Consider the following 22,428-nt stretch of genomic DNA (forward strand, 5'->3'; position numbering starts at 1 on the left):
AATTAAACCCGTCATGTATATTCGCAATTTCAAGAAAAAAAAAAAAAATCACAATTACTTTTTATTTTTATTTTGTGGTGGAACCAAGCTTCCATAGCAAAGTTATTATCGATATCAATTAAAATACTTACTCTACGTCAAAAAGACACTCAATGAATTAAAGATAAACAGCTTATAAAGTATGCTGTTTACAGTGAAAAATTAATACAGAAATCTGAAATTATTTTCTTTAATATCTTTTATTTTAACTGGAGAGTATGGATAAAAACATATCTATCCACTTAAAAAAAACAGTTGCTGATTATAGTTACTAGTTATTTAAATCCAACCATTAATCCATTATTTTACAAATGAAAGGACAGGTGTCTACAATAGCTAAAGAACACTGTGAACATAAACAACAGATGATGCAATTCTTGCCCATTCCTTTCACAATGTACTTCTTTCAGTAACTGCATGTTTGCACAGTGTTCAGAGTTTTGTGGTTACCTTGAATGTCATCAGATATGCGCCGGTCTAGGGAAGTGGGAGTGTGTCGAGTTTGACGGTGTGAGTTTTTGTTTAAGCGAGGTCTAGTCTGAGGATCTCTGAGTGGTTAAGGATGCAAACAAATCTTCAACTCTGTATTTGCCTACGGTTAGCTCGACCTGCCAGCTGGGAATGCAAGGTCTCAGAGATACACATAACTGTAACCATAGGCTCTGCTGCTCAATCTCAGTGTGACACTTTTGTTCATCTTGTACCTTATATCATCTGAAGTAAAAAGGAACCTCACAAGTTTCTGATTTAAAATGCACAAGCAACTCTGTCAATGGTCTCTCACACATACATACTATTCCACAAGTTCATTGTAAAAAGTGGCAATGTGCAATTAACACCTTAAAGAGCTATTTATAACATAAAATTACATTTGTTGCAAATTGATGTATTTAGGTTGGTTCAGTGATGTTAAATGATATTTTTGACTTGAACAAAACTAGATAATTTAGATGTTACTATATTTTCAGTGTGAAACCTCAACCTTTTCTGAACTTATGCTTCCATTACTTTCCCTCTACATCTGTACAATGCACCATCCATCTCTGATCTCTGATATAAATTCTAGTGTGTAGGCATCCTAATGTTCATAGTTGATTTTCAAAGAGTCTGACTTCAGCATGTGGCTAAGCTAAGAAGAGAATACTGTAATAATACTGTGCTCTTTGAAATGCATTCTGGGATCACCTTGTTTGCTAATGATAGATACAAATGTTTATTTTATTTTTTATGGACAAAACAAGGCATCTTAAAAAACACCATGTTTACACCATATATGCCTAAAAATGCTGTCTAGGTACTTGGTGACTCCCGAGTTTTTAGAACAGAGCCATAATTTAGAAAGGCCATTCCACCAAAACTTTGGCACTTAAAACTGTTCATAAAGACATCTAACACTTCTCACCCGTCAAGCGAGCATGTTTGAGCTTCCGTTTACATTATTTGATGTGCTCCATGTATGTGTGTTGATCAATGTTTATAATAAGTTATAATGTGCATAAAGAGTTTGTTTTTCTTCTGAAGATTTGGGTTAAACCCATAACATGGATTATTTTTATGATGTCTTCATGAACTTTTTGAAGTGTCAAAGGTTTGGTGGAATGGACATTCAATAGAGGGACAAAATGCTTGTAGGTTTCACAATGGATGAACAACTGATGACAGTTTTTTTTTTTTTTTTAGCTGTTTGTGCTTTATGTGAAAAAAAAGAAGAACCCCCATACCCCCAAAAATGTTTATAATGAAACTTTACTTCATCTTTTACTGTAATAATTCCATCATATCGGATTATACGGGTCATATACTGTAATGGTACATGCACTTTTACAAGTTGATTGTACTGAAATGTGTGTTGGCAGTGCCTGTACACAACCATCATAAAATGATAAAAATCCATCCAGTGTTTTTTTTTTTTTTTAAATCTTCTTATATGTTTCCCCCTCTCTCAAATCAAGCTGTTCGATTTTGTGACGTCACAAAATTGACACCCCTCCCACGATGGTTGATAGACAGCAGCGTTTCAACACAGACCCGCCCTCATGAGTGAGCTGTCAATCATAGCACGCGCCGATCGGCGCGTTCATTGTTGATAGCTGGAGAATGAGCAGAATGGCGTCTAAGCGATTGTGGTGTTCTGTTCTTGGGTGTAGTAAGGAACACAGCAGTCATTTTGATGTGCCTAAATCCGAACCCCTGAAGACACAGTGGCTGAGTTTGTTTTCGAAGGGAATATTCCCCACGATCAACGTCAATGCTTTCATGTTTGCGCGAATCATTTCACCAGACTGCTTTACAAACGAGGTCAGTAAAAAGCTGGTTATTTGCTAAGAAGCTGCTCCTGAAAAAAGGATCAGAACCAACTATTCGTGTTCCTGCTGCACCTCCAGAAGAACTGAAGTGAGTGTAACGTTTTATTGACCTTTATATTAATCTTTTTATTAATCTTTGCAAATCGTTTGCACGCTTCACGATGAATGCGGCTGTTTACACTCAGGGTACATTACGGCATGTTTTCTATGTATGACGTTCTCAATATAATTCATAATACCATGTTTATAATGAACAACGCGTTATGGTTATTGTGTTATTTTGTTGGTGTGCGCAGTTGCGCACAGAACAGAGGGGCGGGGTGGGCAAAGCTCATTATCATTTAAAGACACATGCACTTAAACGGCGTGCTGAAAACAGAGCTGTTTTTGACCAGGTAAAATTAGTGTTTTCTTACAATACTAATGAGAATTTTTAATTAAAGTATATTACAAACTTTTAATTTAGACCCTAAAGAATCATATTAGCTTGTACAAAAATGACATTATATGACCCCTTTAATACATTTACTGTTGCTATTCCCGAATATTAAGCCTATAAGTAATATTCTGTAACTTCTAGAAACAAGTGAATTTAATAAGCAGTGACACAGATTATATCAGCGTTTGAGCGCATTTGTGAATCAGAGGATATTCTATGAAGTCCTTCAAACTTCTTCGTCTTCAATTATCTAGCATACGTTGAGTTCGGTTGATCGGTAAAAGCCATTTTGACAGATTCCCCCAACCACCGGAAACTTGATGGCTCTGCACAAATCGCCTAGGCAGTGTGACATATTAGCTTCAAAACCAAGAAATTCACCAATAGACAAAAATTTTGGAGCACTATTCATTTTGTACCTACATTCTAAGATTACGGTAAGACAGTGTATATTTTACAAACTATAAATGCTTTTTTGGATACTTATACTGTACTTATCTGTATTGAAATATCAGAAACATAAAAAAAAACATGACGAGCGCTGAGCATGTCTGTCCTTTCAGCCAAATGCGAAAGCAGATTTAAATTTAGCAGTTGAACTTGAATAACACCGGTGTGATCGTATGTTTCAAAGGGTTAATCATCAAATGTAAAAATATTCGTTTTTGTCGTATGGAAGCTGTATAGTAAATTCAAATTGAGTTTGTTGAGTAATTTCTACTTAAATTTTACTTTGCACACTTTACTCTGTTTCAAGGGCATTTTACTTGAATTAAGCCATGCTTGTAAAGCGTATGCTATCTAAGTAAATCACACAGTAGATATTGTGTAAACAATATATCTGCATTATAGAAGTAATGTGGTACCCACCTGAACACAGAGATCTCAATACTTGGAACACAATACACAATAACGGTAAATTTCATTTGGATCATTTTAGAGTGTGAATGTGTCATTCTAAGTAGAAAATCAACTCCAGATGTCACAAAACAGCAAGTTACTAAGCCTAACAACAAAAGCAATGATAAAACAGTGTAAATGCAGCTGGGAAATGTGATAAATGCAACCTTATTAATTATTCATGCCCCAGTGCATGATGGGAACACCAGTATCAGAAAGTTGAGTAGGTTTTACTTTATTTTTTAACTTTGATATTTATGCTTTAATTTCTACAAGCTTAAATTGAGTACTAATATATAATTTACTGATTTTTTTTTATTCTTGCCTGAACTAACTTATTCATAAATTACATTTGTTTTTTCTGTAGTATTGACTGCAGTAGCACCACAGAATCAGTTTTATCAGTAAATTTAGAAGATGTATGTCATCTGTGATCTTCTGTCTGCCAATTTGTCTGCCTAACCACCTAAGGCAATCTCATAACGGCATGTTTCATTAGCAGAGTCCCGGTCAGGGCAGATGTTCATCCACCCCCTGCCGTCTGCCACCTGCTCCAGCCACCATCAGTCCAGAAGTGTCTTCACACATGCCTCGTATCTCCAGTCGTCACTGTGACAGCAAACCATGTGCCCACATCCATCTTTACTCTACATTTCTCAGTAGGCCATGATGTTATAACTGCTGCTAGGCAAACGGATGCTTTTTAAAGTTCATAAGGTGATTTTTAAAGTAAAATTTTTATAAGATATTAAAATTCTATCAGATAAAAACTGCCATCTCAAGCTAAATTAATCAAATTAAATTCTTGCTGGGATATAATGATGCCTTCAGTAAGGTAAAAGGGTTGAGACATTTATATTTTTATTTGACTTTACAAGATTTAGGGCCCTATCATAGACCCGGCACAATGCAGTGGCAGGCGAGACACGAGTGTTTTTTGCTAGTTTCAGCCCGACGCAGTTATCATTTTCACGTCCTGCTCCAAGTTTTTTTAAATAGCAAATGCGCCCATGGGCGTGCTGGTCTGAAAACGAGGTGTGTTCAGGCGCATTGTTGGCAAGTTGCTATTTTGAGGCAACTGAAATAAACTGCGCCATTGACAACTGAAACCTGGTCTGAAGTCAATGGCACAATATTTTTTTTGTTATTTAAAGGGACACTTCACCCATTTGCATTAAGCTTTGCATTGTTAGAAACCCAGTCATACTATTGAATGGTCATGCAACATTTTTTCATTTTCCCCCGAGACGAGAGAAATCTGTATTTACCTCTTTACACTTCCTCCTACAATGACGCAAAAATCGTCATTTTGCGTCATTGTAGGAGGAAGTGTAAGAGGGGGGGATTTCTGTTAAGACTACAAGCACTAGATCCACCCTTTCAAACCCGCCCATAGGGGGTTGGACCTAATGCGCTAACAGACCTATCACAGATCAGTGCGAGTGCGTTTGATTTCAACGGCAGAAACCTGCACAAAACATGGACGAAGAAAGCTGAGTAGTAGGGGTTACCATACTCTATTTCCCGGACATGTCCGGCCGTCGAGATCGACAAAAATGTCCGGGATTCGGCTTTTGCTTTCTGCGGTCGCCATCCATTGTTTAAATGCTCACCTTTTGTTTCAATCTAACTGAATTCACCCCGATTGGTGAATCTGAATGTAATGTTTACATGAATGCTAAACAAGTGATCGGTTGATTTGCGTTTTAACATTGCTAAGAAAATACCCGCACCTCCGTGAGAGATAGCCCATGAGACCGGTGCATCTCACAGGCGCGCTCATCAGTAATCACAGTAATACAGGGAGCAGGACGAGGCTAGCGCCGCGGGAGAAAGACGCGAGGCCGGTGGCGTGATCGGTTGATGTGTGTTTTACCATTGCTAAGAAAATACCTGCTCCTCCGTGCGAGATACGAGAACAGTGCCTCACAGGTGTCGGTCGTCAGTAATCACGCCACCGGCCTCGCGCCGTTCTTCCGCGCCCCTCAGCCTCGTCCTGCTCGCCACAGTAAACATGATGAATGGCGACTGTAGAACGCAAAAGCCGAATCCCGGACATTTTGGGCAAACTCGTCACGGAGACTCACTCGTAGCCTAGCCTTGCCTTGATGTTTTTGTTCTCAACTGCGCTGTCTTACCGGTAGACGTGGCTTGGGAGTGGCCTTGTAGGGCAGCGAAGCAAGTGCATTCTGGGAGTTGTTGTCTTTCATCCACATAAGCCAAAAATACATTTTCTGGCTTTTCTCAGACTAGAAAGCTCCAAATTCAAAAATAATTTCACATTTCTTCTGCATAAATGACCCACTTTCAATACACATTCATGTCTCCACGGGTGAAATGACCCTTTAAAGGGCGCATTAGTAATGTCCACAACATGCCGGTCCACAACTCGCGTACACTGCTTATTACACACACAGGGATGCCCAGCAGCACACAAACATGCCAAATATTAAAAATAAAAGAATTACAATATAAAAGATTATTATTGAGTACATAAAGATATAGTGGAATCCGGCTTGTCCCGTAGATGGTCTGCTCGCACGCTTTAACCTCGCGCACAAGCTGATCTGTTTCCTCGCTAGAGAAGCGTTCAGTCTTTCCGCTTGTAAATTCCACCATGTAAATTGCAACCCGCCACGGTTCAAGTGCAACTGGCTTTTAAAGGGAATGGGAGATGAGACTCTGATTGGTTTATTGCACGTTATGCCCAAAACACACCCATTACTCATTATGAGAATAGGGACAACCCTTTTAGCCCATGTGCTGGGCGCCAACCATTTTTCCCGTCGTTTAACTAGCAGAAGTGAATTCGGACTAAGTGCACTTGCGCCGTGCGCTTTAGACCATGCATTTAGCTCGTTCAAATTGGACCCTTGGGCTTGAGGTCATGAAACTAAAAAGTGCTTCATGGCATGAGAATTTACATGTGATGCTTCTTCAAAAACATCAATTGAAGAAAAATGGCACATAACAACACATTAGTTGGCATGCATTACCACACAGTACAAGCTGGCACTAGCTATTCATTGTTAAAGTTGTGTATATGAGGGACACAAATGGCACCTGTTTTGTAGAATTACCCAGCTGGCTTCCATGCAAACCTATTTTCAAGGCCAAGGTAAGAAGTGCTTGCTGCAGTTTTTAGTTTAATGAACTAGATAATACTGTGACTGTTGGTAATAAATGTATAGGCATATGTTACATTTGTGGTCCAGTTAGAGGGTGTAGCTTTATTTATTTATAAGTTTTGGATCTGATATGCTGATTTGATGACCTGCTGAGGGCAGTTTTATGAGAACTGTCTCACAGAGAATTACACACACCATTAGCTGAGATCATTAACTTTTGTTCTGGGGTAGATTTGTGCCAGTGACATTTGCAGAGGCAAAAGGCAAAAGTGAATTAATTCCAAATCATTAATAATCTCCAGGACAAATGGGAAAAACTACACTAAATACCAATACTGTAAGTTTTTACCTGATAAAATTGTAACTGCATGGAGAAGTCCAATTCTTTAAAAATCCTTGTGTTCCTTTAAAGTTGCACAGCTTGTGATTCTAAGCTCTGATGACCCATACGTAACTGCTCTCCTCTCGTAGTAAAAGCCTTGTACCTGTGAGGTGGCGGGTAGGGTTGCTTGGCCAACGGGAAATAAATTGTTCGGGCTTTGGGCTTGAGCGGCCCTTTCATCGGCCACTGACCTCGCTCCGTTAACCAGCTGGAGCTGCAGCGAGGCTGTAATTCCCTAATAAGGACGTCTATACCTCCCAGCAACCCTCTGAACACTAAACTTGAGTGAGGGGGAGGACTGGCAGCCGGCCGATTCCCCACATTCCCATAATCCTTTAAGTAAGTCTCCTGACTCCATGGCTAGTGTTCAATCCATTCTCCATATTTAGAGTGTTTACAGTAGAGCTATTAAAAGCAAGTTGTTAAAAAGGAGATTGGGGTGAAAGAAGGGTGATGATTTTTAAAGTCTTGTTTTTATGGAATATTGCAGTATTTATTATAAATTAATTATCTGTGCACATCATCATCATTATTATTTTTAATTAATGCACACTTGTAATCTTTAATGAAAATAACTTCCCCTCTCTCTTGCAGTGACATCCCTTCTTTTCTGTGATGACGTGTTCAATGGCACAAGGGCGGGACAACCTGTCACTCACATGAGCTCGACCAATAGCAAACCACAACCATCCAATGAAGCTGATGAAGCCATTTTACAAGAATATATATGGAAGTCTGTTTCCGTTAAAGATATATATTACGAAGCTTGTGACTTTTTTCCCCGCAATTGACCGTTTGCAAAGACCTGCCCCCTTTAGTTACTGTTGTTTTGTCCGACAAGCCACACCGCTCTCATGCCACACACCATGTTCTCAAACAGTGAAAAATACATTGCAGAGCAAAGAGGACACTGACAACGTGCTGACAGACAGGACAGACCAGGTTACTTTTGATATGAAAGTCAAATTTTGTATTTTTTTTAAGAAATTTAAACAAAAAATTCTGTTTTGTTGCTCTTTAATGTGTCGTGAAAGATTGCTGTAGCGCCTCTTAAAGCTGCTCGTGAACCGATCATCTCTTTCTTCTAATTAAAGGGGAACTATGCAGTTTTTTTTAGCTTAATTAACCTTAACTAAACAGCTTCGGAGTAATTGGAATGGTTATATGACTTTTTTTCGGGTTGAATGGTGGCAGTCTCGCTTCCCCCTAGCGCCTGTGAGCGGAAAAACCACCCTTGCAACTTTGGGCCGGCGGGCCTCAGCGTCAGGAAGTTTTGCGTGATTACAGGTCTCGCGATGTAACAAATTGCTTTAGGGCACTGCACACATCAGGGCTTGACATTAACTTTTTGAGGCACTTGTCCTTCGGACAAGTAAATTTATGTTTTACTTGTCCATGCACAAAAGTCACTTGTCCGGGTAAAGATTTATAATTTTATCATTTATTTTTTTGTGTTTTGCTAATGCAGAATCCGAACAAACCATTGAAAGCATCCAAACACTATATCAATATTAATAAAATTCAGTTGAAACAGTAGAAAGGAACGTGTACCAAGAACAGAGTTCCCCTTCAACAAGAAATAAGGATCTCCAGACTCCAGATTCCATAATACAAAGTAATACCATGCACGCTGGTGTGCAGTGTATCACCAGAGGAAGTGGTGACTCTTGTAGGTATCCTCAGTATTTGCAAGCTAGCTAGACAAGCTAGCTAGACTTACTGTATATACTATATATCTAAAATAATTTTGTAGACATAGAGATGCACCGATTACAATTTTCTAGGCCGATTCCGGTTTTTCATTGAGTTTGACCTGCCGATTCCGATTTTTCTTTTCTAACCACTTTACAGCACACACAACTATTTATTTTTGATCTTATCTTTAACCCTTTCACGCGTAAGTTTAAAATATTCTAACTGACACCCCCACCTGCAGAGTGAGTTTTTTCAAGGCGAACGTTCCCTTTAATGTTTCCATGGCGACGCGTCACGCGATACACCGCAGCCACAATAATACTGTATGACAGATGTGTCGCTTTTTTTTTCGCTTTTCATTTTTTATTCAAAATATTCACAAACTTGCTTACCATGTCATCAATCAGCCTATCTGATATTTCGATTCTCAAATACGTGTAAGTGAGTGTGTTTGGTTGTTTAAAAACCTTTATAAATAATCTTGATCTATAACATGAGATGGGCGCCACAATGTTGTCCTGTCAGTCGGATTTACAGCACGTGAATTCATCAGTTTCTCCCGAAATAAATGCAAGAACGTGGCCGGTGAACTGAGAAGTAAACTTTATAGTTAACGTTACTTCCACTATGTTTGTCTGATATGAATAACACATGTCGGCAAATTATATTTGAATAGATTGTTATTGCTGCTTCCACGGATATCAGTGTGTCTTTTACAAACTCCAAATGTATTGTTTTACTCGTGCTTATGTGTATTTAAATATCTGAAACCTAAAATAAACATTATGAGGTTAAAAACACTGCTTAGTTGTGATATATGACAGCGCTGAACGCGTCCGACTCTGGCTCAGCGCCAGCCAACGCGCGAGAGCACAGTTTGAATCTGGCAGTTATGCGACGTCTCAAATCGGTAAAATTAAATCTGTAAAATTATAGACGTAATGAGTGGCACATAACGTGAAGTAACATGGCATTTTATTTTGTTTGAAATTTAACTTGTCCAGTGGGACAACAAATTTTCTCTTCCACTTGTCCTACAAAAAAATCCACTTGTCCCGGACAAGCGGACAAGCCTTAATGTCGAGCCCTGCACATACATTTATATGCTAGCCTTCTGTGCATCATACATACGTCAGTGGACATGGCTCCGTGCTGGGAGGGAGAAGATGGGAGGGGGGAGAGTAGCCAATCAGTTTTTACGACAGTATTGTCAAATATCTATTCCGAAGCTGTAGGGGGAGCTCTATAGAGAAACCCACGAGCAAAAAGCGAGAAAACAGCGAAGAAATTGCCAAAACTGCATAGCGCCGCTTTAATTTATAGCATCAAATAAACATGAAAGAACACAAGAAGGAATGTTGTTTTAACCGGAAAAAAATTGAGTACACTCCGTTTTCCAAGTTTAAATCCTCCAACGTTTATCTTCTAACTCTCCAGACTGCTTTGTCGGACAAAAATGGCGGATTATGATTGATCAGATCGCCTGTCAAATTAAACTCCCTACAAAGAGTAAATTTTACATACGATCTTTTTTCGTGATATTGCGTGATATAGATTCACAATTCTGTCTTTTAAAAAAAAAAGTTAAAGTATTTTTTCCCTCAGAATTGGACTTTATAACTTGCAATTGCGAGTTTATATTTCACGGTATTTCAAGTTGTGACGTACATAAAGATATATATATACGTCACAACGGAAGAAAATATTATCGCAACTTCCGTTTCATGCCGACTTAATAACGCCCGTTTCACACGTATTTTTTTCCGTACCCATGTTAACAGGTTAGAGCTTTCACACTGCACGAGGATGCGGTCCAAATTGTATAATATAATTGTATATTAAATTGTGTAACTTGAATACGTCTATCTAATACTCAGTCAAACAGGCATACAGGCACACAGGCATGAAGCTTGAATTCTCTTCTTTTAAATGAAGTAATTTATATAAAAAAAAAATATTCTCAGTTTATGTAATCTGTATGAAAAGAGAGAGATGTCAGGCGTTCTACTCTCAGCTCATTGTAGCTCAATAAGTTATTGTGACCCCACCCACGGAGAGCGCGCGCTATTCAAACGCAAATGATCTGAGGCAATCCATACAAACCTGTGAACGCCAATATCAGCTGTATAAACTGCGAGTTTTATCAGACTCGTGCACTTTGTCGTCTTGCTTCGCTGTGTGGAATAATCCTTAGGAATAATTTAGTTTCACATCGAGGAACAACGGATCCAGCTATTCAGAGGACTGTAGTAAGTTTTTTATTCTTAAGTGCTTTGTTCTAATCATGATATTCAATAGTGTCAGTAAACTGCAAAAGGACGCGTGTCTGTGTGTGAATGAATGAATGGCACAGATGTTTACTACAGTTTTAAACAATAGCACACACTTGCACTTACATTAGTAAACATGTTATTTTACATGAACACATCTACTAGTTTAGCTTTTACCAAACTATATTGCTATACTGAGATGAGTAAAAATCGACTGAAATATGTTGAATAAAATGTATTTGTATAAGCAATGTATTAAACTGCAAATTAACATTTATATGCAAATATTTCTGCTCATATGTTAAATATATAGTATGTGATGTTTTGTTAAAAATAAAGTAGGTATATTGAATTATCAACTAAGATGTTATTATAGTGTTTGTTCCGATATTCAAACTAATGAATCCTTAACTTTGAAATACGTATGATAAAATCGATGTATACTTTTTAAAAAGAAAGATTACACTTGAAATATTGTTAAAATTGTAATTGTTGTTGATTTATATGTGAAAACTGTTTAATAAAATAGCAACATCTTAATAGGTCAATATAAACCTTCTCATTAAATTATTTATTATAGTTTTTTATTAGTGACACATTTAGGGAGAGGATATATTCCAAAATATTCTGAAAATACAATAGAATGAACTGCATATTTACTAGAAATGTTTACCATGGATATTATGCAATTTGGATGCATACAAAATAAGTCCTCACATTCTTTACTTGTGGTACTCTCAGTGACAGACCTGAATGAAAGGCTCATTATGCGGGTCATTGTCTTCTCAGGTGTGAATCACGCCCACACGCATATTGCCTTTCCAAACAAAACGTATCTTACAAAGTTTAAATCAATGTGTTTTATGTGAATGATTAGGCAGGATGATTTTCAGATCATTTTGAAGAAAAAACTCTAAGCAACATCACCCATTATTCAAAAGTAGGAATGGGTATCATTAAGGTTTTAACCCCCTGAGGTCGGCTATCGCGCCGGCGCGATAGGCTCGTTTTTTTCCGTATGAGTGCAAAAAAATAATAAAATAAAAATATTAATTTTTATCTTTTAGGCTTGTTTTGTACATCAATCGATTCTGTTAAATGTGTATTATTTTTGTGTATACTCACAATAAAAACAAAGTGTTGTGCTTTTTGCCAAATAAAGAAAAATAAACGTGATGCGAGTTCTGCCTTCTATCTGCCAGTGTCGTCCATTCTGAAACGCGTCCGAAAATGAACAATAACTCAGCGAATACTCAGTCAAACAGACAAACAGACATACAGGCATGAAGCTTGAATTCTCTTCTCTTAAATGAAGTAATTTATATAAAAAACAAATATTCTCATGTTGTGAAATCTGTATTAAAAGAGAGCGATTCCAGTCGACCTCATTAGAGCTAATTCAAATGTAATGTGACTCCGCCTACGGAGAGCGCGTACTATTCAAACGCAAATGAATGAGGCAATCCAAGCAAACCTGTGAACGCCCACATATCAGTTTATTCAGATCATTACTTTAACACCGTCTCGCAGCGCTGTGAGCAATAACAATAATGAAAAAAGTACCTCAGAAGTGCGGGTATATCGAGGAGCGAGCTGAGGAATACTGTAAGTTTTATTTTCTTCTCACGTGAATCGGGTTTCTGTTTTTGATGAATGAACGGCAGAGATGCGCGCTGTTACCACAGCTTGCAAAAAGACAGTTTAAATTTAAATCGCGTGTGTGAATGAATGAGGATGTTTTAGCAAACTGTATTACTATGAGTAAAAATCGACTGAAATATGTTGAAATAAAATGTAGGCTATTTGTATAAGCAATACATATTAAACTGCAATTTTATATGCCCTAATAGGCCTATTTCATAAAAACAACGTTACAGTCAGGCGAAATATGAAAGACAACATTTTGTTGACTAGATTTGAGTACAGTTTTTACTGTAGAATATACTGCCACATAAGCTTTTGATGAAAAAAGTACCTCAGAAGTGCGGGTATATCGAGGAGCGAGCTGAGGAATACTGTAAGTTTTTTTTTTCTTCTCACGTGAATCGGGTTTCTGTTTTTGATGAATGAACGGCAGAGATGCGCGCTGTTTACCACAGCTCGCAAAAAGACAGTTTAAATTTAAATCGTGTGTGTGAATGAATGATGATGTTTTAGCAAACTGTATTACTATACTGAGATGAGTAAAAATCGACTGAAATATGTTGAAATAAAATGTAGGCTATTTGTATAAGCAATACGTATTAAACTGCAAATTAACATTTATATGCCCTAATATTTCATAAAAATAACGTTACAGTCTGGCGAAATATGAAAGACAACATTTTGTTGACTAGATTTGAGTACAGTTTTTACTGTAGAATATACTGAATATATATATCAAATAAGCTTTTGTTTAGCAATTTTTATATATATAAAATAAAGTCATCAACTAAGATGTTAGCTGTTCCAATTTTGGCTAGATTCAAACTAATGAATACATAGATAGGCCTAAAATGTAGGCCTATAATCTTTTTTTTTTTTTTTTTTACAAAGAAAGAGTACACTTGAAATATTGTTGAAATTTTAATTATTGTTGTAATTGTAACCTTTTTAATAAAATAGCAAAACATATTTACAAGATAGATGTAAGCAAAATCTTAAATGGTCAATATAAGTCTTCTTCTAATTTTTTGTCCTTGCATTGTGGCTCAGTCAGTCAGAGTCACACCTGAATGAATGGCTAATTATGCAGAGTCATTATGCATAATGGGTGGGACATTTTGTATTCCAAGGTGTAAACCACTCCTCGTTCACGCCCACTCGCATAATGGCTTTCCAAGCAAAACCTGTTTTACATCAATTTAAATCAATGTATGGTTTTATCTGAACGATAAAGCAAGACTATTTTCGCATAATTTTGAAGCCAGAACTCGAAGGAAGAACATCCATTTCTCAAAAGTCTTATTCATGCATATTTATTATGAGTTTTGAGGTCTTCTTTCAGCAACTTTCATTTTTAATTTTTTCAATAACCACGCATAAGCATTATTCTCTTAAAAATAAAAAAATATACATGCATGGTGATCACATATTTTGGTAGCCCTGTTTGTGCTATATAGAGTGAATTTACACCTTTGCCATTAACATGTTTATAAATAACTGAAAAAAGCACAAATGTCAGAGCATGTCAGAACACCTCCAGGGCCCAGAAAACACCTCAGACTCCAGAGGGTTAACAGTATTACTACTCTAACCGATACTCCTTATCGATCCGGTACTTTAACGGTATTCTTATCGGTTCTTTTTGTTATATAAAAAAGGGGGAAAAAATAAATAATTTAGAACATAGTTAATATTGCTTTATATTTTGAAATGTAAAATAAATATCTATAGCAAAAGAAAAAGCAATGCTTTAACAAAACAAATAAAACATGTATGTTATGCAGAAGGGTGCAGGCTTTTGTGTTTTATATACAGAAGTCATAGGACACCAAAAACAAAGTACAAACACATGGTCAAACAAAAAAAAGTATACAATAAAACAAATATACAAATTATATACCCAGTGCTTTAATTTCAGTAATGTCTACTGACGTTACAGTTCAGGGGCCCTATCTTGCAGCCAGCGCAATTGACTTTGTACACCGACGCATGTATCATTCCTATTTTGCACCCGCGAAAAGCCCGCTTTTCCCCCCACAGAAGCACGTCGCTAAACTAGGGAATGAACTTGCGCTCCCTGGGCGGTTCAGCGCAAAAAAGGAGGCGTGTTCCGGCGCAAACGTTCCTTCATGCTATTTTGCAGGTTTAGAAAACAATTGCGCCACTAACCAGGAAAAAATAGTTTAAAGTCAGTGGCGCGTTGCGCATGTTATTCATATGCTATTTTAAGGGCGCATGCTTGGCCATAATCAATGTAGCGTGTACACAACGCGCATACACTTTGATTCTCTCATCTACACAGAAGCAGCAGTTTTCATTTTTGCAAATCATACATTATTACGATAGATAGATAGATAGATAGATAGATAGATAGATAGATAGATAGATAGATAGATAGATAGATAGATAGATAGATAGATAGATAGATAGATAGATAGATAGATAGATAGATAGACAATTTATTATAAAAGTGGAGGAAGTTAATTTGGGTGGGTTTCTCCATCCCCAACGTCCCTGGGGCCCGATTAATACCGGGTTTCGGTACCCATCCCTATTCAAAAGTCTTGTGGACACATACTTAGTATGCATTTTGTGGCCTTATTTCAGAAACTTTAATTTTAGTTTTTTTCAATAACCATGCATAAACATTATTCTCTCAAAAATACAAACATGTACATACATGTTGCTCACATATTATGGTAGCCCTGTTTGTGCTAAATAGAGTGTAATTACACCTTTGCCATTAATAAGTTTATAAGCAACTGAAAAAAAAAAAAAAAACACCTCAGACCCCAGAGGGTCTATTATAGAATGTATATGTGTGCAAAGAGAATCGCACTGGTGACAAAACTTTTTTTTATATAAAGTTACTGATAACTTATGGATTTGAAATAAAAATAGTGTGTAGGCTATGTGTTTGTGGTACAGCCATGTATCAGATACGCACTGCAAATGCATCATATGTGAAAGCACTATTGCGCATGCTGCTCCTGTACCACATACGCACCGCAACACGCACTGCATACACACTGCACACAGAGTATGTGTGAAACAGGCAGAAGTGCTCTTTCTGCAGAGAGAGGTCTTTTGTTTAGTCGTTACAATAAAAGACTGAGATGTACAGGCTACAACGCATGATACAATCAATCATAATAAAAAAAACAAAAAAGTCAATAAAAAGAAACAGGTGAAGTAGAAGTACATCAGGACAATAAAAAGGCATAAATGAAAAACATCCAACAAAGCAAACTCCATATGACTTGTGCATATTAAGTCTATATTCGAAGTCTTCTGAAACTATACAATAATAAATGATAAAAAAAACTATTTAAGCTTGGTTTTTGGAAATGCATCAAAATTTGGCTAAATGTTTCATTCTATTTTCCACAGAAGACAGGAAATGAAAGAAAATAATGACAGAATTGTTATTTTGGTGTAAACTACCCCTTTAAATGCACTGTTTTGCAAATATTTTACTGAAAATCAAACATAATGCCACAGCGGTTGATCTCGATTTATGAGAATCAGTCCCTGGTTACACTGTGTCCAACCATCCGCTCAAAAGCAGAGAGAATACTGGTCCTCGGGTCCTGCAAGTGAACCTTCCACAAAGAGCATGCCACAAGCACAAGCCCTTTTCATGCAAAATAAATCAAAAATGGCTTTGAGGTAGGAACATAAATCAGAGGGTTTGGGTTATGTACAGATGGCTGAACCAAACACTCGCCTTGAAAAGACACTCAGCATGTGTGTTTGAGTGAGTATAGGTATATTTATGTAGGAGTGAGTGTAGTTGTATATATGTGTGACTGAATATGTGTGTATGATCTTTTAGATGCCCAAAGGGGTCAAACTGCTGGATATTTTGATGTTGCTTAATGTCCTTATTGTACAGCGATGCAGCCGAATGTGTGTCTGTATTTGGAAATGTGTTTGTTTGGACTATATTCTGCCAAAGTCTGCTACGGTGTTATTTATGCTTTCAATTATTCCTTATAAGGTTTTTGCTGTTAACATGATTTAATAAACCTATTAAATACCTGAAGGTAATAATATTTTATGAATGTTTGGCCATTACAAAAGTGACTTCATACCACTAACTAAAAAGTACCAAAAAATGCCAATGGTATGACCATGTTTGCCCTGCCGTGTATTCTTTGAAATATCTTGGAATAGCAAGTAAATACCATAGTATATGAATATGGTAATAATTCAGTATCTAAGTGTACATAGTAGCATCATGGTATTTTTTATATCTGATTTCATTACTCTACTAAGGTACCATCACAGTAATTTTTGTAGGGAACCTGCAAGTATAGTAAATATATAAATAAATAAATAAATATAAATGTAATATATATATATATATATATATATATATATATATATATATATATATATATATATATATATATATTCCTCCGAATATATATATATATATATATATATATATATATATACAATATATATATATATATATATATATTCCTTCCTCCGCTTATCCAGGGCCGGGTCGCGGGGGCAACAGTCTAAGCAGAGATGCCCAGACTTCCCTCTCCCTGGACACTTCCTCCAGCTCTTCCGGGGGGACACCGAGGCGTTCCCAGGCCAGCCGGGAGACATTGTCTCTCCAGCGTGATCTAGGTCTTCCCCGGGGTCTCCTCCCAGTGGTACGCGCCCGGAACACCTTCCCGGGAAGGCGTCCAGGAGGCATCCGAAACAGATGCCCGAGCCACCTCAGCTGACCCCCTCTCAATGTGGAGGAGCAGCGGCTCTACTCTGAGCTCCTCCCGAGTGACCGAGCTTCTCACCTTATCTCTAAGGGATCGCCCAGCAACCCTGCGGAGAAAGCTCATTTCGGCCGCCTGTATCCGGGATCTTGTCCTTTCGGTCATGACCCAAAGCTCATGACCATAGGTGAGAGTAGGAACGTAGATTGACCGGTAAATCGAGAGCTTCACCTTGCGGCTCAGCTCTTTCTTCACCACGACAGACCGGTACGTCGACCGCATTACTGCAGAAGCTGCACCGATCCGTCTGTCAATCTCCCGTTCCATCCTTCCCTCACTCGTGAACAAAACCCCAAGATACTTAAACTCCTCCACTTGAGGCAGGAACTCTCCACCAACCTGAAGTGAGCAAGCCACCCTTTTCCGACTGAGGACCATGGCCTCGGATTTGGAGGTGCTGATTCTCATCCCAGCCGCTTCACACTCAGCTGCAAACCGTCCTAGTGCATGCTGAAGGTCCTGATTTGTTGAGGCCAACACGACAACATCATCCGCAAAGAGCAGAGATGAAATCGTGTTGTCACCAAACCTGACACCCTCCGGCCCCTGGCTGCGCCTAGAAATTTAGTCCATAAAAATTATGAACAGAACCGGCGACAAAGGGCAGCCCTGCCGGAGTCCAACATGCACCAGGAAGAAGTCTGACTTACTGCCGGCAATGCGAACCAAGCTCCTGCTTCGGTCGTACAGGGACCGGACAGCCCATAGCAAAGGACCCCGGACCCCATACTCCCGGAGCACCCTCCACAGGCCGCCGCGAGGGACACAGTCAGATGCCTTCTCCAAATCCACAAAGTTGGATGTGGACTGGTTGGGCAAACTCCCATGAACCCTCCAGCTCCCTGTAGAGGGTATAGAGCTGGTCCAGTGTTCCACGGCCCGGACGAAAACCACACTGTTCCTCCTGAATCTGAGGTTCTACTATCGGCCGTATTCTCCTCTCCAGTACCCTGGCATAGACTTTCCCAGGGAGGCTGAGAAGTGTGATCCCCCTGTAGTTGGAACACACCCTCCGGTCCCCCTTCTTAAAAAGAGGGACCACCACCCCGGTCTGCCATCCCAGAGGCACTGTCCCCGACCGCCACGCCATGTTGCAGAGACGTGTCAGCCAAGACAGCCCCACAACCTCCAGAGACTTGAGGTACTCAGGGCGGATCTCATCCACCCCCGGTGCCTTGCCACCGAGGAGTTTCTTGACTACCTCGGTGACATCAGCCCGGGTGATGGACGAGTCCACCTCTGAGCCCTCAGCCTCTGCTTCCTCAATGGAAGACGTGACGGCGGGATTGAGGAGATCCTCGAAGTATTCCTTCCACCGTCCAACGACATCCCCAGTTGAGGTCAACAGCTCCCCACCTCTACTGTAAACAGCGTTGGTAGGGCACTGCGTCCCTCTCCTGAGGCGCCGGAGGGTTTGCCAGAATCTCTTCGAGGCCAGCCGATAGTCCTTCTCCATGGCCTCATCGAACTCCTCCCAGGCCCGAGTTTTTGCCTCCAACAACCACCCGGGCTGCAGTTTGCTTGGCCTGTCGGTACCCGTCAGCCGCCTCAGGAGTCCCGCAAGCCAACCAGGCCCGATAGGACTCCTTCTTCAGCTTGACGGCATCCCTTACTTCCGGTGTCCACCACCGGGTTCGGGGATTGCCGCCTCGACAGGCACCAGAGACCTTACGGCCACAGCTCCAAGCGGCCGCTTCCACAATGGAGGTGGAGAACATGGTCCACTCGGACTCAATATCTTCAGCCTCCCTCGGGATCTGGTCGAAGCTCCGCCGGAGGTGGGAGTTGAAGATCTCTCTGACAGGAGACTCGGCCAAACGTTCCCAGCAGACCCTCACAGTACGCTTGGGTCTGCCGAGTCTGTCCAGCTTCCTCCCCCGCCATCGGATCCAACTCACCACCAGGTGGTGATCAGTTGACAGCTCCGCCCCTCTCTTTACCTGAGTGTCCAAGACATACGGCCGCAGGTCAGATGAAACCACCACAAAGTCGATCATCGACCTATGGCCTAGGGTGTCCTGGTGCCACGTGCACTGATGGACACCCTTATGCTTGAACATGGTGTTCGTTATGGACAAACTGTAACTAGCACAGAAGTCCAATAACTGAACACCACTCGGGTTCAGATCAGGGGGGCCGTTCCTCCCAATCACACCCCTCCAGGTGTCACTGTCGTTGCCCACGTGGGCATTGAAGTCCCCCAGTAGAACGACGGAGTCCCCAGTCGGAGCACTTTCCAGCACCCCTCCCAGAGACCCCAAGAAGGCCGGGTACTCTGCACTGCCGTTTGGCCCGTAGGCACACACGACAGTGAGAGACCTATCCCCGACCCGTAAGCGCAGGGAAACGAACCTCTCGTTCACCGGGGTGAACTCCAACACATGGCGGCTGAGCTGGGGGGCTATAAGCAAACCCACACCAGCCCGCCGCCTCTCACCATGGGCAACTCCAGAGTAGTGAAGAGTCCATCCTCTCTCGAGGAGTGTGGTTCCAGAGCCCAAGCCGTGCGTAGAGGTGATCCCAACTATCTCTAGTCGGTACCTTTCAACCTCACGCACAATCTCAGGCTCCTTCCCCGCCAGCGAGGTGACGTTCCACGTCCCTAGAGCTAGCTTCCGTGTCCAGGGATCAGGTTGCCGAGGTCCCTGCCTTCGACTGCCGCCCGATCCTCTCAAAACCGGCCCCTTACGGTCCGTCCTGCAGGTGGTGAGCCCACGGGAATATATATATATATATATATATATGTTTACAATAGAGTATATATACATAAATACATACACTACCGTTCAAAAGTTTGGGGTCAGTAAGATTTTTTATGTTTTTAAAATAAGTATCTTCTGCTCACCAAGGCTGGATTTATTTGATTAAAAATACAAACAAAAACAGTAATATTGTGAAATATTATTCCAATTTAAAACAGCTGTTTTCTATGTGAATATACAGTCAAGTGTAATTTATTCCTGTGATCAAATCTGAATTTTCAGCATCATTACTCCAGTCTTCAGTGTCACATGATCCTTCAGAAATCATTCTAATATGATGATTTGATGCTCAAGAAACATTCATTATTATTATCAATGTTGAAAACAGTTGTGTACAATTTTTTTTTCAAAATTCTTTGATGAATAGAAAGTTCAAAAGAACAGCATTTATCTGAAATCTAAAGCTTTTGTAACATTAAACACTACCGTTCAAAAGTTCGGGGTCAGTAAGAATTTTAATTTTATTTTTGGGGGAAAGAAATAAAATAAATCAATACTTTTATTCATAATGGATGAGTTAAACTGACCAAAAGTTACAGTAAAGACATTTATAATGTTAGAAAATATTCTATTTTAAATAAATGCTGTTCTTTTGAACTTTCTATTCATCAAAGAATTTTGAAAATAAAAATAAAAAATGTGTACACAACTGTTTTCAACATTGATAATAATAATGCATGTTTCTTGAGCATCAAATCATCATATTAGAATGATTTCTGAAGGATCATGTGACAATGAAGACTGGAGTAATGATGCTGAAAATTCAACTTTGATCACAGGAATAAATTACAGTTTAAAATATATTAAAACAGAAAACAGTCATTTTAAATTGTCATAATATTTCACAATATTACTGTTTTTTTTTTATGCAGCCTTCGTGAGCAGAAGATACTTCTTTTAAAAACATTAAAAAATCTTACTGACCCCAAACTTTTGAACGGTAGTGTATATATATATATATATATATATATATATATATATAAAGTTTTGGAGAAGATGGTTTATTTATGCTTTGCAGCACATAATATCTCGCTTAATCTATATTTGAAAGACTGCTGGGCAAAGTACCTTAATTTGGTTAGCTTTTTAAAATTCAATATTCTATGATTTCCAGTAGACAAAAACTGGTACACTTTATTTCAATGGTCCACTTTAGACATTCTACTAACTATAAGTAACTTTGTAACTACATGTCAACTACCAGTTAATAGAGTATTAGTCGACTATAATAGATTGTCAGGTGTTTGGGTTAGTAGAATTAGTTGACATGTACTGTACTTGCAAAGTTACTTATTGTCAGTAGAATGTCTTTTGGGGAGCATCACAATAAAGTGTTAGCAGATATTCTACTAAGACTATATTGACTGCTAGTTGACATGTGGTTGCAAATTTACATATAGTTAGTAGAATGTCTGAAGTAGACCATCAAAATTGTGACCCGGAAAACTTGGTCTGTAAAAATAAGTGACCTGATGCCCTACACAATATGACACAAGGACTATGAGCCTCAATTTCAATCTCATCAAAATAATAATACCATCATAATTACAGCTACAGATAAACAAGAGCAGCTGTTCATACCACTTTTGGGAAGTAAACTGACCATACTATGGTACAGTATAGTGATGGTATTATCATGGTTCTCAATATACAGTATACTGAATGATTGCAATTTTTATATTTGACTCTACTCAAAGGCATTTCGTATAAAACTACGGTACTAACAAACTGGCCAAAGTCCACAGTAAAACAAATGTACGTTTTGCAACTTCTTTTCATTGGTGCAAAAGGCAGATTTGTAATAGCTGAACTTTCATAAAATATTACTATCTTCAGGTATTTAATATATCCATCAAATCATGCTAATTTCAACCATACATAACACAGTAGTTTGATATACACATACTGATGCTAAATTATTACCATATTCATAATATACTATGGTATTTACTTGGTATTCCAACCTATTCAAAAAAATATACGGCACGGCAAACATGGTCATACCTGTTGTTACATTTTTTTTTTTAGTTAGTGGTATGAAGGCACTCTCGTAATGGCTAAACATTCATAAAA

The 22,428-nt window shown here is 38.9% G+C and overlaps 1 protein-coding gene across 8 annotated transcripts in view; it reads right to left on the bottom strand.

The window, feature by feature from the left end:
- The window catches only part of arhgap42b (Rho GTPase activating protein 42b), a 160,909-nt gene that overhangs the window by 58,985 nt on the left and 79,496 nt on the right, over positions 1–22,428 (bottom strand). Inside the window, exon 1 of one of the 8 annotated variants that reach the window (XM_081371776.1) lies at positions 7,162–7,471. The exons of 6 other annotated variants lie outside the window; for them this stretch is intronic. In XM_081371776.1, the coding sequence (XP_081227902.1) occupies positions 7,162–7,182 (21 nt within the window). In that variant the 5' untranslated portion in view covers positions 7,183–7,471. Of the gene's footprint in view, positions 1–7,161; positions 7,472–22,428 lie in introns of those variants that run through there. One more of the 8 variants, XM_081371777.1, reaches the window with a different exon arrangement.

The sequence above is a fragment of the Scardinius erythrophthalmus genome (genome assembly GCF_964197995.2).
Source record: "Scardinius erythrophthalmus genome assembly, chromosome: 8".
Classification (NCBI taxonomy): Eukaryota; Metazoa; Chordata; class Actinopteri; order Cypriniformes; family Leuciscidae; genus Scardinius; species Scardinius erythrophthalmus.